Source organism: Loxodonta africana, chromosome 5 (genome assembly GCF_030014295.1).
Source record: "Loxodonta africana isolate mLoxAfr1 chromosome 5, mLoxAfr1.hap2, whole genome shotgun sequence".
NCBI lineage: Eukaryota > Metazoa > Chordata > Mammalia > Proboscidea > Elephantidae > Loxodonta > Loxodonta africana.
The window spans coordinates 66,987,857-67,006,221 of record NC_087346.1 but is presented as its reverse complement, the minus strand read 5'-3'; the positions used below and the strand labels follow the sequence as shown (position 1 = coordinate 67,006,221).

Here is an 18,365-nt window from a genome sequence, read left to right as displayed (position 1 = left end):
GTCTGTCTATCTATCATCTATCAATCTATCTATCAGTCTATCAATCTTATCAATCTACCTACCTACCTACCTATCTATCTAATCTATCTAGTCTGCCTGTGTCTCTCTGTCTATCTATCTACACATACATGCATGTCTTAGTCATCTAGTGCTGCCATAACAGAAATACCACAAGTGGATGGCTTTAACAAAGAGAAATTTATTTTCTCATTCTAGTAGGTTACAAGTCCAAATTCAGGGCGTCAACTGCAGGGGAAGGCTTTCTCTTTCTGTCGGCTCTGGAGGAAGGTCCTTGTCCTCAATCTTTCCCTGGTCAAGGAGCTTCTCAGGTGCAGGGGCCCCATGTCCAAAGGATGTGCTCTGCTCCTGGTGCTGCTTTCCTGGTGGTATGATGCCCCCAACTCTCTGCTTGCTTCTCTTTCCATTTATCTCTTAAGAGGTAAAAGATGGTGCAGGCCACAACCCAGGGAAACTCCCCTTACATTGGATCGGGGATGCAACCTGGTTAAAAGTGGTGTTACAATCCCCTTTTAACATAAAATTACAATCACAAAATGGAGGACCACCAGAGAATACTGGGAATCATGGCTTAACCGAGTTAATACACACATTTGGGCGGGGGGAGGGGAGGACATAATTCAATCCAGGATATTCAACCCTTTGGCCCTCCAGAAATTACATTCTTGCAACGTGCAAAACATATTCATCCCATCATATCATAGCAGAAGTCTTAACTCCAAGTCCAAAATATAAAAATTCCTCTTCATATGTGAAATCTAGAGTACAAGTTATCTGCTTCCAAGGGTACAATGACAGAACAGACATTTCCATTACAAATGGGAGAAACTGAAGGGAAACAAGGCATAACAGGCACCAAGCAAGTGAGCAGAACACATTACATTAGCTCTCAAAGATTTGAAAATAATCCTCTGTTCCCTGAGACAATTTACACAATAACCCTGCCCTCCAGCCTCCAGGTATTGGCCCCACTCTCCAGATTCTGAGTGGAGGCCCTTTGGCTTCAGCTCCGCCTTCCAGGCCCACTGGGACAGCAGCTCTGCTCCCTCGGCTTTAGGCCACAATTCTCGTAGTCTATCTCCATGGCAACTCCACCCTTAGAAACACCAGAGGCCCTGGCTCCACCACCCTCTGAAACCCCTGAGGTCATGGCCACACCTTTTGAGATTGAGGCAGTTTAGCTTCTTGTGTTCCTTGTCTCTTCAGCTTCTGTTTCCTTGTTTCTTGGCCTCTGGGCTCCTCCAGCCTCACACCAGCATCTGCCCTGCTGGGGCAAGCATTCCAAAGCTCAGTAGCTCCACTCCACCAGGAAGCCTCCTGCACACAGGCACTCAGCTCTCTGGCTCCGTGGGTCGGTAAGCCTAGCTCCACCAATAAGTGCCCAGAGGCACCTCACTCCGCCACGAAGCCTCCTGCGCACAGGCACAGGCACTCAGCTCTCTTGCTCTGTGGGTCAGCTCCAGCGCCGTTTCCCGCTGGTCACCTGGTTTTGCTGCTGCTAGCTCTCTGCTGTTGCTGCTTCTCTGCCGCTGCAGGGTCTCTGCTGCGCTGGTCCTCTGCTCCTGTAGCAACTCTATCCATTCACAGTTTCAAAGCCGCTTCCACATTTTAGGTATCTGTTAGAGCAGCAACCCACTCTCTCGGTACCAAATTCTGTGTCAGTCATCTAGTGCTGCCATAACAGAAATACCACAAGTGGATGGCTCTAACAAAGGGAAATTTATTTTCTCACAGTCTAGTAGGTTACAAGTCCCAGTCCAGGGCCTCGGCTCCAGGGGAAGGTTTTCTCTCTCTGACGGCTCTGGAGGAAGGTCCTTGTCCTCAATCTTCCCCTGGTCAAGGAGCTTCTCGGGTGCAGGGACCCTGCGTCCAAAGGATCTGCTCTGCTCCTGGTGCTGCTTTCTTGGTGGTGGTATGAGGTCCCCAACTCTCTGCTCGCTTCTCTTTCCTTTTATCTCTTAAGAGATAAAAGGCGGTACAGGCCACAACCAAGGGAAACATTGGATCAGGGATGTGACCCACCCTAATCCTTTTAACATAAAGTTACAATCACAAAATGGAGGACAACCAGAGAATACTGGGAATCATGGCCTAAGCAAGTTGATACACACATTTTCTGGGGGACATAATTCAATCCATGACACATGCAGATGTATGTATAAAATGTTATGAAGTAGAAAAGTGAGGTATGGTTTGGAAAAGTGTTTCTGATGATTGGTTAGAGATATAAGCCCAAGAAGGACAGAAAGAGTCTAGGCTGTTCATTTCTAGTTCACCTTGCATGTGGCATGGGGCAGTATACAACATAGATGTTCAGGAACTATTTGCAAAGTGAATGATAGAGCGTTCCCAGAATAACCAAAGGAAGATACACGAGAATACAAAAATAGGTGAATTATAGAAATTCTCATGAAATCCTCTCTTTAAATTAGATTTTTTTGAAAAATACACTACATACAAGGGAACAGGATTAAGAAGTAAAATCCAAGTTCAATATAAGCTGAAAATCGTACCCATATGTTCCTCCGCTAAAGGACATATGTTACAGAGCATGTCCTGGCCTGATAGCTCTTTCACTCAGCATCCCTGGGCTTGCCTCTGTCTCCTTCTGTCACTGGATATAATGTACAGGATTATTTATCTTAATTTCTGAAAATGGGCTCTACCTCCAGGTGCGTGAAAAGGACTTGAGGTCTGTATAATGACTTTACATTATTTGCAAATAGTTATAAACTTCTACCAAAAGAGCGTTATTCCAAGCTACTATTATCCAGATGATTAAAAAAAAAAAAATTTTTTTTTTTTTTTAAATAAGACGATTAGCTAAAAGGAATTTTTATCTCTACAGTTTCCTATTAAAGTACCATTAAAAGAAACAAACAAACAAAAACCCATCGCCGTCGAGTCAATTTCGTCTCATAGGAACCCTATAGGACAGAGTAGACTTGCCCCATAGGGTTTCCGAGCAGCGGCTTTTGGATTTGAACTGCCAACCTTTTGGTTAGCAGCCGAGGTTTTTACCACTGTGTCACCGGGGCTCCAAAGTACCATAAAAAAACTTAACCAAACCAGTTGCCATCGAGTCGATTCCGATTCATAGCGACTGTATACGACAGAGTAGAACTGTCCCATAGAGTTTCCAAGGAGCGCCTGGTGGATTTAAACTGCTGACCCTTTGGTTAGCAGCTGTAGCATTTAACCACTATGCCACCAGGGTTTCCAAAATACCAAAGAGGGGTTAATAATTGAACTTCCTCATTGGACTGTTGTGAGGCCAAAACAGAGTGTGTGTTTGTAGGTGTGTGTTGTTGTTGTTGTTAGCTAGAATATAAGTGAGAAACCAGTTGGCACTGAGTTGTTTCTGACTCGGGGCAAACCCATGTGTGTCCGAATAGAACTGTACTCCATCAGGTTTTCAGTGGCGGATTTTTCAGAAGTAGATCACCAAGACTTTTTTTCTGAGATGCCTTTGGGTGGACTCAAACCCCCAACCTTCAGTTAGCAGCTGAGAGCTTAGCCAGATTAGGGATTTTTGTTCTCCAGTATACATCATCTTTTGCCATAATGCAGCCACTTACTTCGCTTTGGTGAAGACAGATATAATTTTCTGAGGCAAAGATGGCCTGTTTCTCCAGGTATGTTGGACAATTAACACATAATATTGGCTTTTACTTACCTAGCTGTACATATTTAAGGCAAATACTAATTAGAACAAGAAGTGGATCTTCAGTAAAAGATGTCAGGCTGGAGAGTCAGGTGCAGAGGATTAGTATTTTGTACAGTGGATATCCAAATACATTTTTCAGAGAAACGGCAGACTTCCCATTGCGGCAGCATACTGGCGGTCGGGGCAGATTGACTGTAAGCCCCTTGAGGTGAGCTAGAACTGGCAAAACGTGCAGGAGTTTGTCCAGAAATGATTAGTTTCTTCCATTCGGTGGGAAAGGACATAGTCAAAATGAGAATACTAGGAAAATGCAGAAGTCTTTATTTCTACAAAGTAACCTTAGCTTAATAAAGCCCAGAAGTCATCCTTTTTTTAAGTTTCAATCTTTAAGCAAAAATTTAATAAGCTTTGTTAACTGAAAAAATAAGTCTTTTTTCTTCATCATTTCTATATATGTATGTGTTCAAAAACTTTTGTAACATATCACTTCAGAAAAGGAATAAAATGATCATCCCCCTTCCCTCTCTTGCCTTGATTCATACCTCAACTATTTCTATCCTTGGTACATTACTGCAGATTTGTTGCTACAAAAAGTGCTGGTAGAGGAAGAAGGATTCTGCAGCCTTGATCCTCACAATTTTAGCACCGTTTGGAGTCTGACTTTGCAATCGCACCATCTAGTGTCCAAGCGTTCACAGTTCTGTAGCTCACTGAGCGCTCCCTTTCAATAGATGCAAAACAGCACAGGAAGCAGTAAGCCAGTTACCTTAAAAACAATGTGCATGAGGAGTGTCAATGTAACGAATAGATCATCTTTTAAATACTAAGACATTCTTTTAAAGTATGTGTTTCTTATCATTATTGTCTCATTTATTGTTTTATTTTATAAATTAGTCTATACATTTATCCAAATTATGCATAATTTTATTCCATATATTTAAAAATACACTTATACTTAATTTTTATATCCTCTGTATCTGCCTAAAATTTTAACCATCTTTTGATTGACTCTGAAGACAGCCAACCCAATTTAGGCATGATGGTGGATTGGATTATGGTGAAATCAAAAGATGAAAATGGGCTATTGGAATATTTGCTTGTACTGTGTATCTCTCCCCCGGCTGTTGTTTTGTGACCGCTGACTACTACAAACTAACTGCTTCAAAGATCAGGTGCTTTACTACATAGCAAGAGAAATGGAAAATTATTCTCCAATGTCAAACACAGAAGGGTTTTGTTTTGCATGAATAGGATATTTTGCCAAAGAAAACTGAAAAAAAGTATAATCCTTTTCTTACCATTATAACTATCTTAGGTCTATCTTTAAAACAATTTTTTGGAACATGTTTTTAGGAAGTAATGAGCTTAACCTCAGTTTCTAAGGTGTTCTATAGACATAATTTTTATTCTATTCAGTAGTCCTCAAAATTACCTCTTCTATGTTGTCTGTCAATTTGGAATTTTAAGGGGAGAAAGTACATTTACTTAAGCATAAAAAAGTAAAATTAATTAGTTAAAATAGGCCCTATCAAATTGTTGGCAAAATGTTTGGCAATATGCCTGTTCTAGCTGACTCTCGATGTCAAAGTGGAAAACTCAGCGCTTACCCCTGTCTAATTCTAAAGTGGGCAAAGTCTTATGGTCTGTGAGGATGCTGCCTACCTAGTCTACAAACATCACCGTATCCCACTCTGGGCTCTAGCCTTCTTAGCCTTTTGTCAAAGCTCCCTCCTCTCTTGGGCTCTGTTAATATCCCTTGTTTTAATCCGGAATATATTCTACTGTCTCTCTGCTCTCACTTAGTTAATGCTTACACACCCTTCAGATTATGGCACAAGCATCATTTCTTTAGAGAAGCTCCCGTAACTCCTAGATTAGTCCTCTCTTGTTATAACACCCAATATTTTTTCTTATTACCGCTAACCAAACTTTATAATTACATACTTGCATTATTATCTGCTTAACACCTGCTGCCCCACTAGATTATCCCTAACGCATCTGTGGGGCTTGCTTGTTACTGTGATGCTGGAAGGTATTCCACAAGTATTCAAATACCAGCAGGGTCGCTCATGGTGGACAGGTTTCAGCTGAGTTTCCAGACTAAGACAGACTAGGAAGAAGGCCCTGGCGGTCTACTGCTGAAAAGAATTAGCCAGTGAAAACATATAATGAATAGCAGCAGAACATTGTCTGATATAGTGCTGGAAGATGAGCCCCTCAGGTCAGAAGGCACTCAAAACAGGAGTAGGGAAAAGCTGCCTCTTCAAAGTACAGTCGTTAATGACATGGATGGAGTTAAGCTTTTGAGACCTTCATTTCCTGATGTGGAACGACTCAAAATGGGAAGAAACCACTGCAAACATCCATTACTAATCGGAACATGGAATGTACAATTTATGAATCTAGGAAAATTGGAAATCATCAAAAATAAGATGGAATGCATAAAGATCAATATCCTAGGCATTAGTGAGCTGAAATGGTCTGGTACTAGCCATCGTGAATTGGACAATCATATGGTCTGCTATGCTGGGAATGACAACTTGAAGAGGAATGGTATTGAGTTCATTGTCAAAAAGAATATTTCAAGATCTCTTCTGAAGTACAATGCTGTCAGTGATAGGATAATATCTATACACCTACAAGGAAGACCAGTTGATACGACTGTTATTCAAACTTACACACCAACCACTAAGGCCAAAGATGAAGAAACTGAAGACTTTTATCAACTCCCGCAGTCTGAAATTGATCAAACATGCAATCAGAATGCATTGACAATCACTGGTGATTTGGAATACAAAAGTTAGAAACTAAGAAGAAGAGTTGGTAGCTGGAAATCATGGCCTTGGTGTTGGAAATGATGCCGAAGAGTGCATGAGAGAATTTTGCAAGACCAATGATTTCTTCACTGCAAATACCTTTTTTCAACAGCATAAACAGCAACCATACACGTGGACCTCACCAGATGGAATACATAGGAATCAAATTGACTACACCTGTGGAAAGAGATGATGGAAAAGCTCAATATCATCAGTCAGAACAAGGCCAGTGGCTGACTGTGGACCAGATCATCAATTGTTCATATGCAAGTTCAAGTTGAAGCTGAAGAAAATTAGAACAAGTCCAAAATAGCCAAAGTATAACCATGAGTATATCATCTGAATTTAGAGACCATCTCAAGAATGGATTTGATGCATTGAACACTAATGACTGAACAGTACATGAATTATAGAATGACAGCAAAGATATGATACATGAAGAAAGCAAGAAGTCCTTAAAAAAACAGGAAAGAAAGAAAAGACCAAAATGGATGTCAGAAGAGACTCTGAAACTTGCTCTTGAATGTCGAGTAGCTAAAGAAAACAGAAGAAATGATGAAGTAAAAATGCTGAACAGAAGATGTCAAATGGTGGCTCTAGGAGACAAAGGAAAGTATTATAACAAAATGTGCAAAGACCTGGAGTCAGAAAACCAAAAGGGAAGAACACACTTGGCATTTCTCAAGCTGAAATAACTAAAGAAAAAACTCAAGCCACCGGTTGCAATAGTGAAGGATTCTATGGGGAATATATTAAAGGACACAGGAAGCATCAAAAAGAATTGGTCAACATTCAACCATTTCAGGAGGTAGCATATGATCAGGAATCAATGGAACTGAAGGAGAAGGTCCAAGCTGCATGGAAGACATTGGCAAAAAACAAGGAATTGGTGGAATACCAACTGAGATGTTTCAACAAACAGATGCAGTGCTGGAAGTGCTTACTCATCTATGCCAAGAAATTTGGAAGACGGCTACCTGGCCAACCTACTGGAGAGATCCATATTTATACCTATTCCAAAGAAAGGCTATCCAACCAAATGCAGAAACTATCGAACAATATCATTAATATCATGTGCAGGTAAAATTTTGCTGAAGATCACTCAGAAGCAGCTAGAGCAGTATACCCATAGGGAATGGCCAGAAATTCAAGCTGGATTCAGAAGAGGACATGGAGCCAGGTATGTCATTGCTGACGTCAGATGGATCCTGGCTTGAAAGCAGAGAATACCAGAAAGATGTTTACGTGTGTTTTATTGACTATGCGAAGGCATTCGACTGTGCAGATCATAACAAATCATGGATAACATTTCGAAGAATGAAAATTCCAGAACATCTGATTGTTCTCATGAGGAACCTGTATATAGATCAAGAGGTAGTCATTCAGACAGAACAAGGGGATACTTCATGGTTTAAAGGCAGGAAAGATGTGTGTCCAGCTTGCATCCTTTCACCATATTTATTCAATCTGATTGCTGAGCATATAATCCGAGAAGCTGGACTATATGAAGAAGAACACAGCATCAGGATCGAAAGAAGACTCGTTAACAACCTGTGATATGCAGATAACACAACCTTGCTCGCTAAAAGTGAAGAAGACTTGAAGCATTTATTGACGAAGATCAAAGACTACAGCCTTCAGTATGGATTATACCTAAACGTAAATAAACAAAAATCCTCACACATGGACCAATTAATAACATCATGATAAACCGGGAAAAGATTGAAGTTGTCAAGGATTTCATTTTACTTGGATCCACAAATAACACCCGTGGAAGTGGCAGTCAAGAAATCAAAAGACTCATTGCATTTGGCAAATCTGCTGCAAAAGACCTTTTTAAAATGTCAAAAAGCAAAGATGTCACCTTGAAGACTAAGATGTGCCTGACCCAGGCCATGATGTTTGCAGTCGTCTCATATGCATGTGAAAGCTGGACAATAAATAAGGAAGACCAAAGAAGAATTGATGCCTTTAAATTATGGTGTTGGTGAAGAATATTGAATATACCATGGACTGGCAAAAGAACAAACAAATCTGTCTTGGAAGAAGTGCATCCAGAATGTTCCTTACAAGCAAGGATGGCGAGACTATGTCTCAAATACTTTGGACATGTTAGCAGGAGGAATCAGTCCCTGGAGACGGACATCATGCTTTGTAAAGTACAGGGTCGGTGGAAAAGAGGAAGACCCTCAACACGATGGATTGACACAATGGCTTCAACAATGGGCTCAAGCATAGCAATGATTGTCAGGATGGCACAGGACTGGGCAGTGTTTTGTTCTGTTTTACATAGGGTCACTATGAGTCGGAACCGACTCAAGGGCACCTAACAACTAACAACACTAGGTTATAAATTATGAGCAGGCTAGAATAATGCCCCCCTTTGTAACCTCTTGGGACCCTAGCCACTGTGTTTTATATAATTCACAATACAGCATAGGTGTGCAGAAAATATGCAATGAAATCAGTCTGTGAATCCCAAGTGGAGAACTTTGTCGCAGCCCCATTGTCCCAGCCCATGTAGTTTTGTGAAGTTGACTCTGCCCCCATGCCCCCCTCAGGAGACAGAGAGTATTTGCAGAGGCTTGAAATTCCAGTACCTGTATTCCAACTTCTCCAGGTGTACCTCACTGGGGACTTGTCACCTTCTGCAGCCCAGGCTGGGAGTGGGTATAGCTTCTCACTAGTTACAGAATCCCCTGACCTTTTTTACTGCCAGTCTTCCTGATTCACATGAATCAGTGGACCTTTCAGTTCCCTGCCCCACCAATCTCTGCCTCTTATTCTCCTGCTCCCTTTCATGGGGAGGGAGGATGAAGGCCTTCTCCATCTTTACTATCATCCATCTTCATGGATTAATAAGGGAGGGGAGATTCAGACAACAAGATATAAATATTTAAGTAAATTATTCTGCCACTCCGGTATTCAGCAGAGGATAGATATAAATTATACGAGTTACACAAAGGACATATTAAGCTTTCATTGTTTATTTTTGTGGTATTCCCCTTCTCTTTCTAGTAAACTCTGAAGATTTCCAACTCTTTTAGAATATCAGGTAAATAATTGTGCTGTGTATCAATCATCTTCAAAATGAGTTCTGCTTAAAAAGCTATGGCACGCCATTTTAAGCTTCATGTATCTATAACCAAATCATCAACACTTCTCAGGAATAAGAGTTTGTCATTTTGAGACATGAAGTTAGGACGCAGAATTAACTTTGACACTGAATTCACACGTATACACTCACAGATATTATATAGGTTTTTTTTGTGTGTGTGTGAATTGTTATTGTTAGGTGCCGTGGAATCACTTCCGACTCGCGACAACCCTATGTACAACAAAATGAAATACTGCCCCGTACTGCACCATCCTCACAATCATTGCTATGTTTGAGCCCATTGTTGCAGCCACTGTGTCAATTCATCTCCTTGAGCACCTTCTTCTTTTTCACTGACCCTCTACTTTATAAGGCATGATGTCCTTCTCCAGGGACCGGTCCCTTCTTTTTGTAAATTAGTTTATATTTTATTAAAAGTCTGTTATCTTCTCAATTTTCCCCAAAGTTAATACCTTTGCTTAACATTAAATGCACACAAAAGAAAAATGCTTGAACTTTCGGATATTTTCAAACCACACTAAGGATTATAAGTGCCCTCCCAACTCCCTGTCCTCCCCACCCGTGGTGGCATCTAATAGGAATTATGTAAGTGTGTACTCCCTGAAACACAGATTGACTGATTCAGTTGCCAACTTGGATTTTGACACTTGGGTATATATTTGATGAAAAAAAAAAATGAAATGGTATTAATGTTACTACAGTGAATATCTTCATACTTCTGTCTCCACAGCAACACAGATGTACACACAGTGGCATCACTTCTTAAACTGTATCTCCGGGAACTTCCAGAACCCGTTATTCCTTATGCGAAGTATGAAGATTTTTTGTCTTGTGCCAAACTGCTCAGCAAAGACGAAGAAGCAGTAAGTCTATGCACTCATTTCCAAATGAATATTTGCCTTGGGCTTTTGTGAGTACTCTTAGTCTTAAATTTGTAAATTACCCATTTCCCTATCCTTGGATAGTTTTCCACTATTCTGTGTATTGACATCACACATTTATACTTTATGCACCCAGCGAAGGTCCCGTTTTTAATTCCCTCTCTCATCAAAAAGAAAAAGGAAGAATGCAGGCTGAATAAATGAAATCAACCATCTTTACTCTCTGCTATCCTAAATGGTTCATTATGTGCTACATCATACGTAACATTCCATGAAAAAATGGGTACCTTGCTTCATATTCCCGTTTTCATTGTATGCCTTCCTAAAATCACTTTAGCCCTACAGCAGGGGTTGGCAAACCATGGTCCATGGACAAAATCCTATCTTTTGTCTGTTTTTATTTTTTAAACAGTGGTTGATATATGGAGCCCTGCTGGTACAGTGGTTAAGAGCTCAGCTGCTAACCAAAAGGTCAGCAGTTTGAATCCAACAACCACTCCTTGGAAACCCTATGGGGCAGTTATACTCTGTCCTATAGGATCGCTGTGAGTTGGAATCAACTGGATGGCAATGGGTTTGGTTTTGTTTATTGATATACAGTTTACCTACTGTACGATCCACCCATTTAAAATGCAAAATTCAGTGTTTTTAAATATTGTCAGAGTTATACAGTCATCACCATAATTTAATTTTGGAACATTTTCATCACTCCAGAAAGAAACCCCATCCCATTAGCAGTCACTCACCATTCCTCTCAGGTCCCAGCTCCTGACAGTCACTAATCTCCTTTCTGTTTCTATAGATTTGCCGGTTCTGGCCGTTTCGTATGGTCTTTTATGACTGGCTTTTTTCACTTGGCATAATATTTTCAAGGTTTATCCAGGTTTTAGGGTGTATTAGAACTTTATTTTGGGGGGTCAAATAATAGTTCATTGTTTTTCCTTTCATCAGACTATTAAGAATGATGCTGCTGTGAACATTCCTGTACAAGTCCCCACACCTGCCACCAGGGACTTCTGCTTTTCTTCGTTTCTTCTTTCATTCTTTGTGTCATTTTTTCTCTCTCTTTCTTTCTTATTGTGGTGAAAATATACATATAAACATTTGCTAATTCAACAATTTCTACAGATATATTTCAGTGACATTTATTATATTCTTTGTATAAAACTACTACCCTTTTCCAAATTATTCCACCACCATTAATGTAAACTCAGTGCCTCCTAAGCAAAAACTTCCCCTTTCCACCTCCCTTCCACCCCTGATAACCACTAATAACCTTTGTGTTTTATATACAGTATTTGCTTATTTCATACAAATAAGAACATATAGTATTTGTCCTATGTAATTATGTATAAGTTTTTATGTGGAGGTAGAATTGCTGTGTCATATGGCAACTATATGTTCTGAGGAACTGACAGACTGTTTTCCTGTTTTCCAAATCAGCTACACCATTCGGTATTCCAATTAGCAATGTATGAGGGTTCCAATTTGTCCAAATCCTTACCAATACCTATTATTATCTTTCTTTTTATCATAGTCATTCTAACGTATATGATGTGGTATCTTATTATGGTTTGATTTGAATTTTCCTGATGGTTAATGATTTTGAACATCTTTTTTGTCTTATTGGGTATTTGTGTATCTTCTTTGAAAAAAAATCTGCTCTTGTCATTTACTCATTTTTTAATTGGGTTATTTATCTAATTATTAAATTGTAAAAGTTCTTTATATATTCTAGATATAAGACCCTTATCGGATATATGATTTACAAAATTTTTCTCTCATTCTGTGAGTCATCTTTTTATTTTCTTGATGGCATCCTTTGAAGCAAAAAAAATTTTGAATGTTAATGAAATCCAATTTTTTAATTGTTTATGTTGCTCACTTTTTTTGTCTCATACCTAAGATGGCATTGCCTATCCCACAGTCACAGAAACTTACTCCTGTATTTTCTTCTAAGAGTTTTATAACTTTAGTTATTATATTTAGGTCAATGATCCACTCTGAGTTAATTTTTGTGTAAGGTATAAGAAAAGAGCCCAGCCTCATTGATTTCATATGGGTGTCCATTTGCCCCAACATCATTTGTTGGTGAGACTGTTTTTCCCCTTTTCAATTGTCTTGGCACTCTTGTCAAAAACTGCTGTTGCTTTGATAAATAAAGTTTTGTTAGTACATATCCATGCCATTTGTTTTATGTTGCCTTTGACTACTTTTGCACTATAGCAGAAATGTTGAGCAGATGAGACAGACTGTATGTCCCCTGAAGCTTAAAATATTTTCTACTTGGCCCTTTAGAGGGAGAAGAACAGATAAGACTAGATTATCCATTTATATTCTAGAGGAAGTTCTGCAATGAGAAGAATCAAAGAAATTAATACCTTTGTGACATGGCGGGCAGATAAAGCATCCCACCACCACCCCCTATCCTGCCCAGATTTATGCATCCCAGGCATCACCAGCCCTGAGAGACTTACTAGTTGTCTGTCTGCCTTAACCCATTGCTGATGAGTTGATTCTGACTGATTCTGGGCCTTTTAAAAGTGGGAAAGCCCCTCGCTACATCAAAGCTAATTTCTTTTCAAATAACCTTATTATAAATAAGACTATTTTCTCTTCTTAGGCAACTGAGAACAAATGTTAAAACTTTTAAAAGTGCTTCGCATAAATCTATTTCTCCACAGATAGTACTTATGGAAATATTTGGCATGCTTGTACATCTTTGAAAATACTTCTAAAATGTCCTCCCTGATGGTTGCTAACTTTCAGGACAGGGTCCTGCACTGATGATGTATGAAATCAATAACAAGAACTTTATGTCTGTTACTCACTTGCTTTAATCCAGGGCCACCATTTAGAAAGATAACATTTATTCTCTTCTTCTTTGTACTCAGGGCGTTAAGGAATTAGCAAAGCAGGTGAAGAGCTTGCCAATGGTCAATTACAACCTCCTCAAGTATATTTGCAGGTAAGAACCATCCTAAAGACAAAACTAATCAAACTATTCTTTTCTCTTGCTGAGTTGTCTTGATACCCTTATTGATACCTACTGGCTGTTTTAATAAATAAAGTTTTATTGGAATATATCCATGCATGACACTAATTTACTATTTAGTAATTATTACTTACTAATTTACTGTTTGAAGCCCTGTTGGCACAATGGGTAAGAGCTCATCTGTTAACCATAAGGTCAACAGTTCAAATCCATCAGCCACTCCTTGGAAACCCTATGGGGCAGTTCTACTCTGTCCTATAGGGTCAATATGAGCTGGAATCGACTCGACAGCAGTGGGTTTTTCATTTATTATTTAGCCTGGCATTCATTTACCGTATGCTGTTGAATGAAATTACTCAACTGCTCTCAACTCCTGTGTTGGCCTCTGTAAAATTAAGAGGTATGACAAGGTAATTTCAAAAGTTTCTGTGAGCACTAAAATTGCATGATTTTGTGATTTGGTGTTTATGAAGTTATACTTGCCTCCACATACTAAATATATGCTGGTTTGGTCTTTCATCAGTGTTGTTTGTAACACATAGAGAGCAGCATCATTTAGGAGAAGCATGTACCTTGACATGAGAAAGACCTGCATGGAAATCCCGCTTCTGCTTCTGACTACTAATGTGTATTTCTGCAATTTTCTTACCCTTTCTGAGTCTAAGGGTTGTAATAAGTAAAATGGTGATTAAAAAATACATATCTCACAGAGTTGTTTTAAAAATTAAATATTTTAAAAGGATTAATCTATAAAAGTATTTAATGAATCATATTTTCTTTCCATTTCTCTTCTACCACAGGGCTCACTGAAATGACATTTGTAATTCAATTATGTTAGAACAATAATTGTACCTGGTAAAACCTTCTCTCTGTTACCATGATAAACTTAAGGCCTAGAATGTGCCAAGTCTTTGCTCCTGTTTAAGAAACCCAATATGTAAAATTGAAATGTATAATATTATTTATAAAGAGTTTGATGATTGATGTGGTGCTACAATTTACAGCAGGGTGTCTTTAAATGACAGCTTCCCAGTCCATCTTAAAATAAAATTGAAATTTTTAATTCAGTACACTGCATCATTTATACTTATTTTTTGGGTAATGATTAGGTATATGTTCAGCTGTAGAAACTGTGAAGCTTCAAACTAACGCCAGGCAATATGAACTTCATTGTCAAATGTAACTGAGACTCCAAAGCCACCTAACATAACATTTTATGGTGATAATTATGTTTAGGAAGCAAATAGGATGTTAGGTTTGAAAAAGGAAGAAATAATTTAGAAAAACTTAACCTCTCTTGAGACTTTTAAGCAGACTTTTAATCGCAAACCTCTCAAGTAAAACATGATAACTTGACTTTTTACTTTCAGTTGTATATTTTAGACTATATATAGGTGGAGCACGTAGAAATTTGTTATTGTTAGGTGCCATCAAGTCCTTTCTGTCTCAGACTGACCCCATAAGACAAAGTAGAACTTCCCGTAGGGTTTCCAAGGAGCAGCTGGTGGAACTGAACTACCGACCTTTTAGTTAGCAGCCACGCTGTTAAACACTACACCACCACAGCTACCGTGTGGAAATAGGTAATTTTCTTCAAGCCATAGTATAGTATACCCACCCAAAACCCAGTGCCATCGAGTCAATTCTGACTCAGCGATGGTATGGTGTAGTTAAGAGCAAAGACTCTAGACTACAAGCGTTCAGATCTCACCTCTGCCACTTACTATCTGTGTCCTTGGGGAAGATATTTAACCACTCTGGTGCCTGATGTCACAGTGGTTAAAGCATTCTGCTGCTAATTCAAAGGTCGGTAGTTTGAACCCACCACCTGCACCAAGGGAGAAAGATATGGCAGTCTGCTTCCATAAAGATTTGTGGCCTTGAAAACCCTGTGGGGCAGCTCTACTGTGTCCTGTAAGGTTGCTATGAGTCGGAATTGACTTGACAGCAGTGGGTTTTGGTTTGGTGCCTGGTATCCCTCATCTGTAAAAGGGACATATCTTCCTCATAGGATATTTTGATAACTAAATAAATTAGCATGTGACTAGCAGATAATGGTGCTATATAAATGTGTTACTTTATTTTTCATCATTCCTCTTTACTGCATCAGTGTAATTACTAAGCCATGAAATGATAATAGAGGCTCTTATATAAATAAACAGGGGTTGGGCAATGAAAAAGGCTGAAAGATTGCAAAAACAATACCTACTGGTAAGGACTATTCCATGCCTCTTATTCTTGAGCACCTAATAAATTAAAACAATGTGTGTTTACATTTTTTTCTGTCAGTAGAACTGAGATTTTAACTTAAACTTTTTACTCTCTTCTTTTAATAGATTATAAATGGGAAATTCACAAATTACTCCACAAAAAAACATTGACTCTTCCTCTGTAAAATAAGGAATTGTTCCAGATGGTCTTCACAATTCTTAAATTGAATATGTTTATAAACATAAAACTTCATTGAGGCTTTGGAAGTAAATCCATATTCTTGACTCTCAAGTCCATATTAGCTTTTTTCAAGCACATTTGTCCTGTGATTGCCAGAAACCAAGCCAGCCAGGCCAGAGGTGCTATTTGATATGATCTCTCAAGTTTGGTCCTTAATAATTTGCAGTATTTTCTTGCCGCATTTGTCTGAGGGATGTTTGAATTTCTAAATAATTTTGTGTCTATAATCATTCTTGAATATAGCTCCAGTTCATACGTTTCCCAATGACGCATTTTCTTTCAATGACAAATTTGATCCCATTGTGTTCCATTCATATTCTTATACCCAACAGGTTCTTGGATGAAGTACAGTCCTATTCAGGAGTTAACAAAATGAGTGTACAGAACTTAGCAACTGTCTTTGGTCCTAATATCCTACGCCCCAAAGTGGAAGACCCTTTGACCATCATGGAGGGTAAGTAAATGATTATCTCACATCCTCTGCAAAAGAAGAATCATCTGCTCCTCCTCTGAGCAAACTAGGGAAATAGATGAATCTTTATGAGCCACCAACTCCAGTTACTGACTCAACTTCTTTGTATTCAAAATCTTCTCTTTGGGAGTCGGGCTTTTGTTTTTTTTAATTTACTAAATGATTTCTCAGTAGTCTTACAAGAATAAATGGAACTTCCATAAATCATTTGTAATGTATTGCACAAGAACTGGGATAATCTACTTCATATTGTGAGAACAGTGCAATTATCAGAAAATTCAAAAATTATTATTTTCATTTGATATATTTTTATTAATTTTGGTTTTACTTGACTTTTTTGGAGAGGTACAGAAATACGGCCTTTTATAAGATACTACTGCCTATTTATATATGATTTGAAACCTGAAGGAATTCTTGTTTTCCAATGCACAAAATGTCCTAAAATTGTTTTCCTTAACGAACCAAGGCTTTAAATCAGTTCAGAACTTTTCAGTAATTGCAGCATAAACAAGGGCAGTGTATGCATTGCATAACAACTAAATCTATTGCCCATGGAATTTTGACCTGAGTAGGAAACAAACAGAGTCTTGATGGTGGCATGGTTAAGAGCTAGGCTGCTAATCAAAAGTTTGGTGGTTAGAATCCACCAGCTGCTCCTTGGAAACCCTGTGGGTAAGTTCTGCTCTGTTCTACAGAGTCACTATGAGTGGAAATCAACTCCATGACAACTGGGTTTGGTTTTTTGTTTTTGTTTTTGTTTTTTTGGTAGGAAACAAACAGAGTGCCCCTGCTCAAAGATGGTGGCTGATCACACCACTTTGAGTGTGTGTCGCTCTCCACAGTCCTGCTAATAATCCAATCTCCCACATCAAACTGAAACTTTGGGAAACCATGTGGGAGAGTCTATCTCTGCAACAAACTGCTACTTTTGTTTATTTTCATCAAGCCTAACTGCTTGGGTACTTTTCTTACTTGTGGCCATTAGTAGCACCATTATTTTCTGCTGTTTGGCCTAAGTAAGCATTTAATAATTTAACAGAGGAAGGGGAAGGAGAAGGAGTGACCATTTTTAGTTTCACTCAGTTTATTTAGTCTAGAATAAAATCACCTTAGTTATGTTGATTTTACTCCCCAATACTGTTGCCTTCTTAAAGATTTTAAGATTTTCATTCTCATTTAAACTTTAATGTTTTGCTCCTATTACAAATAAAATGATCATTTTAAATTTTGACACAAAAAATATTACTTTTGGTTAGTTGACATTCACTTATGAGGACCAAGGAATCTTTGTGTGGAAGGTGTACATGGGAAACTAAATCGTTAGGATTACTAAGTGAGCATAGGGTCAATCCGAAGTTGAATGATCCCAATTGGTTAAATAACATTCATTGTTATTGTTGTTATCCTGTAATGACCTGGCATACAATGATGGAGTAACAGGAATTGGATTTACCCAACTGTGTAAGGTTCACAATATCTTCCATACAGTTAAAAACTACCAGGCATATGAAGAAGCAGAAAAAAAATATGATCCATAACCAGGATAAAAATTAGTTAATACAAAAAGGCACATGATATATATGTCATGTCTGAAAGCAAACAAGGATATTAAACATGTTATCATGAAAATTCTACATCTATTGTTCAAGGAGATATATTTTTAAAAGTGTAAATAGAAATTCCAGAGATAAAAATTATAATGTCTAAAATGAATATTACACTGATAAGATTAACGTCAGATTAGATATAGAAGTCATATAAAAAATAGCAAGAGAACTTATCCAACATGAAGCACGTGCACTGGAAAAAAATTCTAAATTTGATGAAAATTATAGATGAGAAATCCTAGAAGCTCAAAAAGTACCAAGCAGGATAAATATAAAGAAAAATAACATCCTAATGAAAATGCTGAAAACCAATAGTAAAGAGAAAAGCTTAAAAACAGCC

General features: G+C 38.5%; 1 protein-coding gene across 12 annotated transcripts in view; it reads left to right on the top strand.

Annotated features, from left to right (window-relative positions):
* Positions 1-18,365, top strand: part of ARHGAP24 (Rho GTPase activating protein 24) — a 574,638-nt gene that overhangs the window by 537,369 nt on the left and 18,904 nt on the right. For all 12 annotated transcript variants that reach the window (XM_023553282.2, XM_010594080.3, XM_064285611.1 and 9 more), the window contains 3 exons: positions 10,350-10,482; positions 13,395-13,468; positions 16,279-16,400. In XM_023553282.2, the coding sequence (XP_023409050.1) occupies positions 10,350-10,482; positions 13,395-13,468; positions 16,279-16,400 (329 nt within the window). The remainder of the gene's footprint in view (positions 1-10,349; positions 10,483-13,394; positions 13,469-16,278; positions 16,401-18,365) is intronic.